At 36.3% G+C, this 13,980-nt stretch overlaps 1 protein-coding gene across 1 annotated transcript in view; it reads left to right on the forward strand.

Moving 5' to 3' along the window:
* The window catches only part of LOC106871127 (C2 domain-containing protein 5), a 73,785-nt gene extending 67,294 nt beyond the window's left edge, over positions 1-6,491 (forward strand). The window contains exons 22-27 of the mRNA XM_052969125.1: positions 1,097-1,172; positions 1,801-1,923; positions 2,375-2,415; positions 3,383-3,508; positions 3,968-4,114; positions 5,898-6,491. Coding sequence (XP_052825085.1) covers positions 1,097-1,172; positions 1,801-1,923; positions 2,375-2,415; positions 3,383-3,508; positions 3,968-4,114; positions 5,898-6,098 — 714 coding nt within the window. The 3' untranslated portion in view covers positions 6,099-6,491. The remainder of the gene's footprint in view (positions 1-1,096; positions 1,173-1,800; positions 1,924-2,374; positions 2,416-3,382; positions 3,509-3,967; positions 4,115-5,897) is intronic.
* The last annotated feature ends 7,489 nt before the right edge of the window (positions 6,492-13,980 follow it).

The raw sequence follows: 13,980 nt of genomic DNA on the forward strand, positions 1-13,980 counted from the left end.
GTTGTGCCCCTGGGCTGGCTCTTGTGCGGGTGACACATGAGGTTTCTCGAGCGAGATGAGCGTGGCCTTTGCCAGTACCGCCTGACTGGCCTTCGTGCGGGTGACACGTAAAAGCACCCACTACACTCTCTGAGTGGTTGGCTTTAGGAAGGGCATCCAGCTGTAGAAACTCTGCCAAATTAGATTGGAGCCTGGTGTTGCCATCCGGTTTCACCAGTCCTCAGTCAAATCGTCCAACCCATGCTAGCATGGAAGGCGGACGTTAAACGATGATGATGATGATGAGAAAAGCAACATGTTGACTGATGCAGCAAAGGTGGAATCTTGTGATGGTTCTGAGTAACTGTAGTACTCGGAAATTGCCAGCTCATCTTTTTTTTTTTTTTGTTAGATTTCTGTACTTAGTTCAAATCTTCATGTGGATCTGCAAAAACTACCTGGGTACTCCACCTCAAGCCTGAGTTCCTAGTTATTTCTGTTTTCCTTACCATTGGATCCAGACCCTGCTTCTGTTGTCAGACTGTGTGTAGTAAGTTGATAGTGTGCAGCAGTTTGTTCCTCATCAATCTGATCAAAACTCAGAGACTTCATCTAGGTGAACAACTTTCCCAATGACAAGGGATTCTCCTGTTACCATGACTACTTCTACTTCTGCAAAAAAGTACCAAAGAACATGCTGCCAGATTATATTTGCAAATGAGTTAGACTAGGTAGCATGTACATGCTTTCACTAATTGTTTTAGGTGCTTATGTAGTCCCAGGTAGACATAGATATCCTCTTGACTTTCCTACATTTAACCCTAATGGAACATTGAGGACATGACAGCTGGATGGAGAGAGAGAGAGAGAGCTGCACCAGTACTTGGCTAGTACTCATTTTTAACTGAGTGGACTTAAGCAATGTAAAATGAAGTAGCCTACTCAAGAGCACAACATGCTACCTGGTTCAATATTTGAACCCAAAATCTTACAGTACAAGCCCACCATCCTAACCACTAGGCCACTGAATAGTAATGTATTAAAAAAAAAATATATATATATATATATATTTTATTTAATGTCTTTAATGTATTTCATTGAATATTTTTACTGGCAGATAACCTTGACTGGGATGTGCACAGGACTTGGAGAAGTACAACCTCAAGCATCTAAAAACTTAGTGTATAAAACAAGTAAGTTTCCTAAGGCAATTAATGTGTATATTCTTAGGTTTCTCTCATTCTGTTTATATACAGGGTGTCCATGTAATTGTCCAGCTTGGGAGGCCATATCAGGAGCTTGTGCTGCATTGGCATAGTTCTCAGGGCCATTGAAGCACATACGCCACCACAGTGCAACAAGAAATGGACCTTATGGTGGCTGTCTGACCCATGCAAGCATGGAAAACTAGATACAGAAATGATAATAATAATGATGATTTTACAGTGATGTATTTACAGACATAAAGTCTTTCTAACATTTTAAGATTTAGTTATTTGAAATAATGATTTTTTCCCCATATAATAATGCTGATTGTTTTGTTTTTTTTATTTTATTTTAACCATTTAGCATTTAAACCAGCCATATCTGGCTCAATTTTTATGTTTTATGTTCAGACAGGCTTCTTGCACCAATCCTACTATATCATCAGAATCTCAAAGCTGTGAAATAATACATGATTAATTCAAAACATTGTGAATAAATAAGCAATACTTTAGACAGAATAATGTGAATGGTAAATGGTTAAAGAACGGCATCCACGCTGAAAACGAAATTTGAAATGTTTAATAATTTTCTTTTTTTGTTTTTGTTTTTTTCCAGACAATGGTTCTAACCTCCTTTTGAGTGTGCCGTCCAACAGTAGCTGTGATCAAGACCATGACTTAATGTTTCAGATGGAAGAGGTACAAGAAAGCCCTGTTACATCAAAGACATCTCAGCAAGGTAAGACCATTTCTATTGCTTCAATGACATGTGACAGGGGAACACATCACACTCTTGTGGGGTGGCTCATCCACTTTGGATGAGCTCTCACCTGTGGCTCCAAGTAACTGTTTGATTGCAACAGCAGCCACATGCACAATAAACCACTTCAACTTGTGGGTTAAACCAGGTAATGTTAGCTAACAGATATGTAACTCTTGGTGAGTTAAGGCTTGCCTACCTGTGCCTATGAAGAACTGGATCTGGTAGACTCTGCAAGGTTGGTTCATTCGATTAAAAATTCTTCAAGGCAGTGCCCCAGCATGGTCACAGTCAAAGGACTGAAACAAGATAAAAGATACCAGTTGTTTTTAATCATGGTTTAAGTGTTCTGTATTGTTTATATCTCTACTTGATATATATATATGTATTTTCTTTTATAATTATATTCTTCTTTTTTGTTCCCTTTCAGCACAAAAAACTGGCAAAACAGAAAATGGTCTCAAGTTCCATGTAAGTATGGAGATGATTATTGTCATGAAGCCCATGGCTTTTCTCGTAATTTAGAGAGGTGCTCCCTTCCTGTAGACACTGGATCTGCTGGTGTCTATACTATTAAGAGTTGTCCTGTGCTTTAACCAAATCTGTAAAACATGTCTTTGAATCATACTCAAAACAGATTCTGCAGTTTTCTAGATCAAAACACCTTACAATCAGTTTTTCAAGAAAGAGAAAAGCTGTACTCTCTGTGGTCACTTGACCTGCTGGAAATTGTAGCTATATCTCCTTCAAATCAAACTCTGCCATCTTAAAAAAGGAAAATAACCTAATGAGCTATTCAATAATGTTCTAAAATGATGGAAGGGTCATAGGGGTAATGTTTTTGATGATTGGACTGCTTGTTTAAGGCATACCACAGGGAGACTAAACATCCCTCTAATCTTGAGTTGCTTTTGTCCTGTTGTACCTATTTACAGCTAGGTGGGCTGGGCTGTTTGAGGGTAAAATGCATTTGGCCAATAGTAGACAGGTTGTATTAGTGGTAGAATATGAACAACTGACATAACTCGGTGCAGGCATGGATGCATGGTTAAGAAGCTTGCTTTACAACCACGTGGTTTTGGGTTCAGTTCCACTATGCTGCACCTCAGATAAATGTCTTACATACTGAGTTTAAATTCTGCCAAGGTCAACTCAGCCTTTCATACTTTCAGAGGTCAATAAAAGAAGTACTAGTTGACCTCTGAAGTTGAGTTAATCGACTAGCTCCCTCCCGCAAAATTGGAAACCAATATTCACACCTCTTTTCTATCTCTGTCCCTTCACATTCTTTTTTACACTCATAAACATACATGCACACACACACAATCTTTCTTTTTTTCTCTCTCTCTCTCTCTGCTTATGTTTATTGTGGCTATGTCCCTCCTGTAACTCCTGTAACGCCATCCTATCATCACATTGTTTGTATTTCTCTACGCAGACACTTCCTCGGCACCGTCTTGGAGTCGAATTGATACCCATGTCATATGTACCAGGTGGAAAGATAGATCATTATCTTGGAAGTTATAACTTCTTCTTTATCAGGGAAAGCACATCAGTTCGAGAGGTAAGTTTTCCTTTCCTTTTGATAAATGCATTTTTTTTTTGTGTATGTTTTAATTTTCCTTCTAAAATACCATATATGGTGGCATAAAAGATGCATGGGCATCTTAGACACACTCCAATTTCAGCGGAACAGATTCAGGAAAAAGAGTGGCAGGAACAGTATTTGGTCAAACATACATGCAGAGTGTAATCGTTGAGGTTGATAGTTTGTTTTTTTTATATGCACATCTTATTTGTCCTTGGCCTTATATTAATTCAGATGACCTTGCCCTGAAGACAAATCACCCATGAAAACTGTTTCGATTCTAACCTTAACTCTGACCAGATCCCAGCGAGACAGTAAACATCGTCGGCGGCAGCAGTGGCGATATTGCTTTAGTTGTGCTAAAGGGAACATGATAATAATAATAATAATACAAATGATGATGATATGTTAAAAGAAAATCATTTCTATTTTCAGATGGGAGGAGCCTGTGGTTTTATGCAAAGCTTTGTGTCAGAGGTGAAAGCTATTGTACGAGCCCATGTTGGAGCTCTAGGTGGTAATGCCATGGTTGCCTACAAAATGAATGAATGTATTCTTCTCAACAATCCCCATAAAAACCAGGTATTTAATTTTAATTATTCTGTTTCCACTTGCTAACTCCATTTACACTAATTGCACCTGAACTAACAAATAGACAAGTATTACATCTCTGGAATAATAATAATAATAATAATAATAATAATAATAATAATAATAATAATAATAATAATAATAATAATAATAAAGAATTAAGGTTGTAATGAAGACACAGAACTAGTAAGCTCAATTTGGTAAAAATTCTAATGCCAATGATATATGCACTATTTTCTAAGAATTTTGTTAAAATATTTTTTCTTATAAATGTACTAAAATTAAATTTAATCAACTTCAGCACAGACGTAGTTGTGTGTTTACCTTGCATATTTCGTTGCTCTTAGGAAAAGAAATATCTGTATTGATATTTCTTACCAGTGCAGACCACCTAGGTATCGACATGTCATAACAATGATGGCAGAGGTTTAATGTTTGTAAAGGAAGACAACTCTATAGTGTAACTTTGCTTTTCATTTCAATAGGTTTTAAAATTTGTATGTCTCTTATAAGGCAGCTGACAGACCTGTGAGCTGACTGGGTAAAACTGTTAGCTGCATTTCATCTGTCTTTACGTTCCGAGTTCAAATTCTGCCCATATATATGGTTGATTTAAGGTGTGGTATGGAAGGGTGAAAAATATAGTTTTTTTGTGAGTGTTTGGTAACCTTGCTGGTATTGCTACCATAAAAAAACACTCAATACAGTCCATAAAGTAGTTGGCAATAAGAAGGGCATCCTGCTGTAGAAACCCTGCCAAAGTAGACATTGGAGCTCAACAACACAGTTGTCTGACCTGTTGGATCCTATCAAGCTACCCAACTCATGCCAGCATAGAATATGGGCGATGATAATGAGGATTACAAGTGAAGGTATCAACCATGTGAACCAAACAAAATGATTGACATAGTTAAATAAAGCATCACTGTTTTTGGTCATTTTACACTGTGATAGATTTTAATGGACCAATTTCTTTGGTGCAGTTTGTTCATCCTAGAAAAAGTATGCACAAATTATGAGTGGAATTCGTTTGTCAACCAAGTCAACTGAGACAATTAGAATTAATGTACCTTGCCTAGAAGAACAGGGTGAACATAAATGACATCTTCAGAAAGCTTTAAAAAAAAAAAAAAACCTACTGCATTTGATGGCATATAAGATGCACTCCCCTCTCTCCACGTCTCAAAAAAAATCACCCCGGGTCTTATATGTGATGTTGAGCCTGCCATAAGCTAATTTTCTAATTGACCTGAATGTATCTGGTCAGTTATGATGATGATGGTTCCAGTTGATCCAATCAATGAAACAACCTACTCATGAAATAAACATGCAAGTGGTTTAGTGCTCCACAGACACACGTACTCTTAATGTTATTCTCAGGAAGATTCAGCGTGACACAGGATGTGACAAGGCTGGTCCTTTGAAATACAAGTACATCTCATTTTTGCCATCTGAATGGAGCAATGTGAAATAAAGTTTCTTGCTCAAGAACTCAATGCGCCACCAGATATCAAACTCACAACCTTACAATCCTGAGCCAAACACCTTAGCCACTAAGCCATGTGCCTGATTGACCTAATGAGTAATAAAACAATTGATTATTTATTTGGTTAACTAATTGACAAATAATAAAATAAAGAAGTTAAAAAAAACAGTGTTTCTGTTTATTAATTGGTATAATGACAATCTGAAGATACAACAAAATAGTATTTATGTATTTTAAAAGCCTTCTGTTGTAATTTATCTTATGTCTTGCAATATTGGTTAATTTCAGTGCCAGTGTCTTATCAATGTCAGTGGCGATGCTGTCAGTGTGTTATATGGCTTGGAGCTGCCTTTCGAATTAGCCAACGTGGCCAGCGGCACGCTAAGTGTTAGTCGCGGCGACGTATCTCAAGCTCAACCCAGTGGCAGTGGTAACAACACCCTCTCTACAACCTCAAGACCCGTGTCAGATTCGCCTGTCATCTCATGACACACAGGAAAATGCTAAGATTATAACTAACACACACACACACACAAGAAAAAGGAAAAAAAAAAAAGACTAAGAAAATTAACAAAATCATACGATGAAATCACCAGTCTAGCCTTGATAAGCATATATATGCGTATGTATGTGTAATGTATATATATATATATGTATACACACACATGCACATATATATATATATATATATCCATACATACATACCTAACTCAAAGTTGCATCATATTGGAGTCAACAATTGCAGCTGCATCTTACAAGCTGCTGTTTTACTTCATTTTTTTTTTTTGTGAAGATTTACCTTTTTTTTAACCTGCTTTTTTTTTCTCCTCATTGTGAAAATGGATAATTATGTTTCACTAAATTTTTTTTATTGAAATTTCATTTCCTTTGTGTTTTGTTTTATTTTAGTTTTTGTTTGTTTTAATTTTTTTTGTTTGCTTTATTTTATTTTGGTTTTTAGAAAGAAAACTTTATTTTTATTTATTATTATTATTATTAATTTAATTTAATTTTTTTCATTTTGTTCAGTTTGAAGTTAGATTTTTGTCCTCATATCTAAAACACCATAAAGTTGCTCTTTTCTGTCTACTTACCCCTGCAAATGATGTTTACACTGGTTCAACTCCCATTTCCATCTGCTGTGTGTAATATCATAGTAGTTTGTGCTTGTCTCACCATGTTCTGGGTTCAAACCCAGCTTGGCTCCCTTTTGTCTTTTATTCCCCAGAGAGTCAAAACAAGTACTACTCTTGATCTAAGAGTAGTATATACTCCACTCGTATATACTCCACTCGTATATACTCCACTCCCTTCATTTTCTAATGTAGGAAATACTTAGCGACATTATTAATGCGATGGTGGTGGTGGTGATGATGGTGATGGTAGTGATGGTGGTGGGGGAAGATCTTTAACGAACCAAATCTATAATCAGTTCTTTAATCCCTATTAGACCCCTCCCCTTCATTTACATCTTTAATATCTTTAAAAGTATTAACAGAACAACTTCATCTTTCTTTATGTTACTGTATGTTTATGTTGTTGTTATTGTTGCTATTGGCATCATCATCATCATCATTGATGCTGTTGATGTTGTTATTGATGTTATCACTGTGTTGGTGACTTATGGGCAGTGGACGGGCAGAACCACGAGAGTGTCGGACAAAATGCTTCGTCTCTTTGGGTTCTGAGTTCATATTTCACCAAGGTCAGCTTTACCTTTCATCCTTCCAGGGGTTGACAAAATATAAACTGAGGTTGATTTAAATTGACTGTACCCTTCCCCTAAAATTGTGGCCCTTGTGCCAATCTTAGAATTTGTTATAAACATTTCTGTTTCCTCAGTTTTCCTCTGGTGTTTACAGATAAGCATCACTTAACAGATTTTGTGTCCCCTCCCTGCTATTTTCTGATAACACTAACTGGCTTAATGGCAACAATAATTCATACATTGATGATCAGAAAGATCTGAAATGCTTGCATTCAACAGTCTGGTTAGGGGACATTGCAAACTGGCTTGGTGTGTTTACACCTTTCTGTCTACAGTGAGAAATTTTCTCCATGACAAAATACAGCAAATGGATTTCTTGTGGGTTTGAATATCCCGCAAGCATATTTGAACTGGTAACAAGTTTGTACCTTGGTTGTGGTTGGCTGCTGGTTCTGACAGATGGCAGTGTCAATCATGGATGTTTTCTTTTAGTTTTTTTTTTGTTTCATTTCATTGTTTTCATCAATGTCATTATCCCTTTTGTTACCATATAGTAGAAGACACTTAGGAAAGTGTCTTCTACTATAGCTCTGGGCTGACTGGAACCCTAATGAGTGGATTTGGTAGACAGAAACTGAAACAGGCTTAGGTTCACATGTGATTATGTGGTTTAGAAACTTGCTTCCTAACCATGTGGTCTCGGGTTCAGTCCCAATTTGTGGTACCTTGGGCAAGAGTCTTCTGCTATAACCCTGGGCAAGTGTCTTCTACTATAACTCTGGGCCAACCAAAACCTTGTGAATTGATTTGTTAGATGGCAACTGAAAAAAGCCTATTGTATGTATATGTGTGTGTGTATACACATACATAGGCTTTTTCAGTTGCTATTTAACGAATATAATCACAAGGTTTATATATATATATATATATATATATATATATAAAATGTACTGATCCATTATAGAAAATTCAACAAAGAAAGTACTCCATCTGGTGAGAGATAAATATTTATTTAAAGGTCACAATGCATGTATTAAAGCGCTACTAATAGTTTCATATTAGTAGCATTTTAATACATGAATTGCGACCTTTAAATAAATAATATATGTGTGTGTGTTTGTGCACCTTTGTCTTGACATCATATGATTGTTTGTAAATGAGCATCACTGTTTTACAAGCGATGTTGTTTGTTTCTAATTTTCCATGTAAAACATGTCTTGCCATGGGGAAATATTACCTTGCTTGGAAACAAGTAAGGGTTAGGGACAGAAAGGGCATCTGGCCCTAGAAAATTTGCCCTCAACCAATTCTTTCTTACTCTTATCAGCACAAAAGAGGTGAATGTTAAATTGAAGATGATGATGATGACTTCTGTTGGAATATGCTGTCTGTTTCAGTTAATTGAAAAAAAAAGAAACAATGAAGAATTTAATGAAATAACTTATGGCAGTTATTAAACTGATGTTTGGAACATAAATTAACATGTAATTATTTCAAGTTTTAATTTAGATCAGTTACTCTAAAACAGAAAGTTTGTGTCATAGAATTAGGGGTGATCTTGGATTGGTCAAAATGGTTAATAACTAACGTTATAATGATGATATTAGCATTCAGATTACTTGGTCAAATGCAATGTTTAATTATTCACTTCGCTTTGAATTAATCATGCATTATCTTTTGGCTTTAAGATTTCAATGATGTGATTGTTTATTTTTAGAATGACATTGTTGGTTAGGTGTGAGAGGCCAAATGTGGTCAGTTTAAACATACAATAGATAGAATATTCTCTGCTCAGTTGACATCTCCAGGACTGTTGCCATGAGAAAAAGCACCCAGTGCACTTTGTAAAGTGGTTTGTGTTGGAAGGACATCCAGACATTGAAACCATGTTAAAGCAGATATTGGAACTTGGCACAGCCCTTTGGCTCTTTGCTTCCATTTGAACTGTTCAACTCATACCAGCATGGAAAGAGGCACAGTAAATGATAACAATATCATTGTATTAGTTTTTCCTCCTCCCTCCCCTCCCACTTCTCTCTACCGATGCACATCAGTCGTTAGCTATTCTGGATATGAAAGAGTCAACGTTATGTTGTTGTTACTGCTGCAACCAAAAATGCTACACATGCCATGTAGGAGTAGAAAGTTGTGGGTGAAGAGGAATTCCTTCTCTCTTTGTAATAATATTTGCAACAGATTTTCAGAAGGTTTTGAAAATTGACTGGCAAAAGTACTTTCAGAGGATTAGAATAGATATTTACTGAAGTGGTTATGTCTCCTTGCTTCTATTTGGAAATATATTCTATATGTAGGGCAGGGATAGATTTAATCCTTTGCTCAGTTTAACACCATCACCTGTCCCTTGGCTTTCTTTTGTCATGTATCCTCCATTGCAGGCATTCAGGAACAGTTCTCCAGAATTAGTAGAAGCCTTGAATGGTGATTTCTTCTTCCCTTTCTCCTACTCTTGGAAGTCCTGCATAAAAATCATGGGTGCTACCCTTCATTCTGATTAAGTCATTAAAACAATGTGTGTGTGTGTCTTTTGATTGCAAGTTTAAATTTTCTTTGGGAGTGTGTAGGTTCAACATGAATTATTCACAATAGTTTATCACATTGTAATTTATAACTTGTGTGTTTGTGTGTGTTCACATCACTTTATTGTTTATTACGTCGTCGTCGTTTAACGTCCGCCTTCCATGCTAGCATGGGTTGGACGATTTGACTGAGGACTGGTGAAACCAGATGGCTACACCAGGCTCCAATCTGATTTGGCAGAGTTTCTACAGTTGGATGCCCAAGTGTGAAATTCCATTGTGGAGTATAGTAAAAAAAAATTGTTGAAACTCTTCAACAAATGCAAAAATCCATACACGAGGCATAAAGGCCATGAGATGACTCTGTGACAGATGGAAGGAGAGACAAAACTCACAACAATTCAGTTTTTCTCTGTGACATTCTCTGTGGTCACAGTAACCTGTACATGTCATAAAGACGATGATATTGTATATGACCCTCTATCTTTATTTTCTTTTGCCTTGAGCCTGTGGGTTTATTAGGGGCCCAGAGCTTATCTAGATTTTCATGGTGTTTAGGTTGGGAATGCAAGACTCTTGCTTCCACCTCCATCCTGAACAAGGCACCAATTTGTCACAGGGTTGACCTCCAAATACTACTGGTACTCATTTTTAGCCGAGTGTACTCGAGCAATAGGAAAGTGTTTTGTTCAGAGACACAACTAACCACTTGATCTGCGGATCAAACCAACAAACTAAGGTCAATAATGGTTGTGAGCTCAGCACCCTAAACTGTAAATCCCTACTAAAATATGTATATACATTGAAAGAAGCACAAAACTTACTGTTCATAATCATGTAATCATGTGTATAAATAATTGACAAAACTGTATATACTTGTGTCAAAGTTAAATTTTTAGACTTTTTTAAAGCTAAATTTCAGGGGTTGATTATTATATGGAAACTAACTTTTGAGGTGCTGAAATTCCAGGTTCAATCCCAAATATTGCACCAGCAGGCAGAACTACAAATGATTCCTTAAATGAATAAAGGTAAAAGAACTAAAGCAATAAACTATAGTGAATAAAAGTAGGAAATTCATGGGCCTAGCTTCTATACCGATTAATGTTGCAGTGTAGTTATATGACACTAATTGCACTACTTCGATAATGAACTTGAGAAATCTGTAACATAGTATTTATATGAATTGCATGTGAAAATATATAATAATGTCGAGGGGGTGGAATTCATTCCCTTCCTGCAGCATTTATACACAGGATAATCCCTCAGTTAGCTAATATTGTTTAGTTACCTGCGCTTGGCTATCACAAGAGTTACATAGAAAATTCCAAATTTTTAAAGCTCCTACCAAAAAGGGAGTTGGCATTTTCAAGCATTATAGGGTACTTGGATATATGTTTTCCTTTCTATTTGTAATTAATTCTTTGAAATCTTTCATGTCAGTTTTATAACATTCCATTCCTCTTGCTAGATTTGTCTTTCATCCTACTTGAATTGATAACTTATACACTAAGACAAGAATAGTGGACTGTACCAGAATTGAAGTTTTTTGACTAATCAAAGGAAATCACTAATTATTAGCCCTGTTGTGTTGTGACAATCTGAGTTTCTGAATCATATTTGTTCCACATTTATGTGGTAATAACATCTGTTAATTTCCTTTCCTTTAACCTCATTTAGTCCCTGCAGGTAGCTATATACTCAGGCCTTCTTCTCATCTCACTATGTACTATCTCCACTCATATCTTGTCATCTTCACTGTCCCACGTACAAGACTCTGCACTAAAACACTTCACTTAGTCCTTCCTTCACTGGACTGCAAACTCAGGAATTAGCTCATCAGTTGTAATTTTCCTTGCAGTATCAACTTACAAATGTTGAAGCTGAATATCAGCCACATGGACATTAATAGTTCAAAAGAGTCTGCAAAGGTTCAGGCCATTGCCCCTACTCCTCAAGTCAACTTTATAAAAATTTAAAAATAGAAGTGAATGAAATCTGTCATAAAAAAAGGAAGCAAAAGGAAATGGAAGCTGTTTCCATATCTGGAGAACACAAGACTAAATACTTTACCATTTCTTTCATATCTGGCATGCCACTATTCTGATTTTGAACCCCACCAAAATCAACTTGGCACTTCTTCCTAATAGAATCAATAAAATAGATATCAGTAAGGTATAGAGGAAATGTGGACATAGGGTTCACTTGAATCAGCCCTAATCCTACAAAATAAGGAGCTCATCAAAAGAAATATCAATTAAAACAGATATGCTTGTATATTTAATATTGTATGTTCCATCAGTAAAGTAGCATTTAACATGTCATTAATGTTTAAATGATGTCTCATTTCTGGGACACACCAGGTCTATATTTCACTAAACACATTGTTGTTTAACCCTAGGTTAACTGGACATATGATCAAAAGGGTACTAACCATGACCATCCTTTTAGAGTGTATCGTGGATAGAGATGGGAAGTTGGGTGTGTATAGTATTGGGTTTTGCTTTCATAGGACATGAAATGCAGATTCAACATTGGCATTTTGCAAGGTTTCTAAGCAGATGGTTATATTCTCTGTTGTCTCATATTACCTACCTATTGACACAAGGCCAGATCATCTGATAATGTTATTGGAAATAAACTAAAAATCTGTATATGTTACTTTTTTATTAAAACAAGATATCAGATCATCTAGCAGTGCTACAAGTTATCAAGATCGCTTACATATCGAGACTAGGTGTCAAATCATCTGGTAGTGTAACTGGAAATAAATTACAAACCTCATTGTGTCACCTATGAATTGAGGCAGGGTATCAAATCTTCTGTCAGTACTACTGGAGATAAACTAGTAATGTTGATCACCTGATTATTGAGACTAGGTATCAGCTCATCTGGAAGTGTTATTGGAAAGAAACTAGAACCATCTCTCTGTCATCTGCCTATAGAGACTACACATTAGATCATTTGGCAGTGTTACTGGAAATTACCTTGTCAGCTATCGGTGATCTGCTTATGCCATGAGGCTGGAGCTAATCTCTGTTTTCCAGAGGGCTTCCTCAAGCCACTGGGGATGTTTAGATATTATGGTTTGGAAATAACCTTATGACACTTTGGAACAGTTCACAGATCTATGATCCCATTCTTGTTACTGTTGTGTTTACATTATGATTTTTTCCACAAGCACAAGGTACCAGATTCGTGAAAGAGAGAGAGAGGATATAAGAAACTGTGATGTTCATGTCTTTCCCCCAAGCAGTAGTATATGTGATGTGAAGTATCTACGAATATGAACTAAAAGTGTGTATTTGACCGACCAGAAGTTTGCTCGTGCTCTAGTTCATGGTATTCTAGACATATTTTTGATATCAAAAACACTGTAGATTATTGCGCTACTAAGGGGGCCTCTGTATATTTGCTTGGCATTCTAGAAATAGCAGCCAAATATCTCTTGGATGCATTGAATAATGCTGATCAAGTAGCTCTATTCTGGAATAAAAGGCTGAATGATCACGGCATAAATCTTTTTTTATCACAGGTCTGTTCATGAAATTCTGATGGATGGTTTATTTATAATTTCAATCACCATTAAAATGGGAAGTTTCTATCATAGAACCAAGGTCTGTCTCAGGTGAGTTGGTATCAGAAGAGTTAAGGAAGAGTTAACTGCCATTTTTAGCGGGTTGAGTAACTACTAAACAACAACAAAAGCAACTGAAGGAAGGATAAATGCTTCCTTTCATTGGCTTATGTTGTTGTTGAGCCCTAGGTTGAGGAGATGAGGAGACATGATAAAAACATGCTCCAACCAGGACATCCTGTCATACATTTTTTTTTAGACATTGTTTATATGCAAATGAAGGAAAGATGGTTAGATACTTCTGTCATTGGATTCTGTTGTTGTTTAACCCTAGACTGAGCAGATTTATGGTCAAAGACATTCCAACTTTGCCCACATTGTCATATATTTTTTTTAAAGATATAGTCTATATAAAACCAGATGGCAAACTCACAAAATGCTCCTTAAATGGCCATTATTTTATTAATTTGTTCTTTTGCTTGTTCCAATCATTGGACCACATCCATGCTGGGATATCACTTTTGAAGGGTTTAGTCAAACAAATTGACC

Source organism: Octopus bimaculoides, chromosome 7 (genome assembly GCF_001194135.2).
Source record: "Octopus bimaculoides isolate UCB-OBI-ISO-001 chromosome 7, ASM119413v2, whole genome shotgun sequence".
Lineage (NCBI taxonomy): Eukaryota > Metazoa > Mollusca > Cephalopoda > Octopoda > Octopodidae > Octopus > Octopus bimaculoides.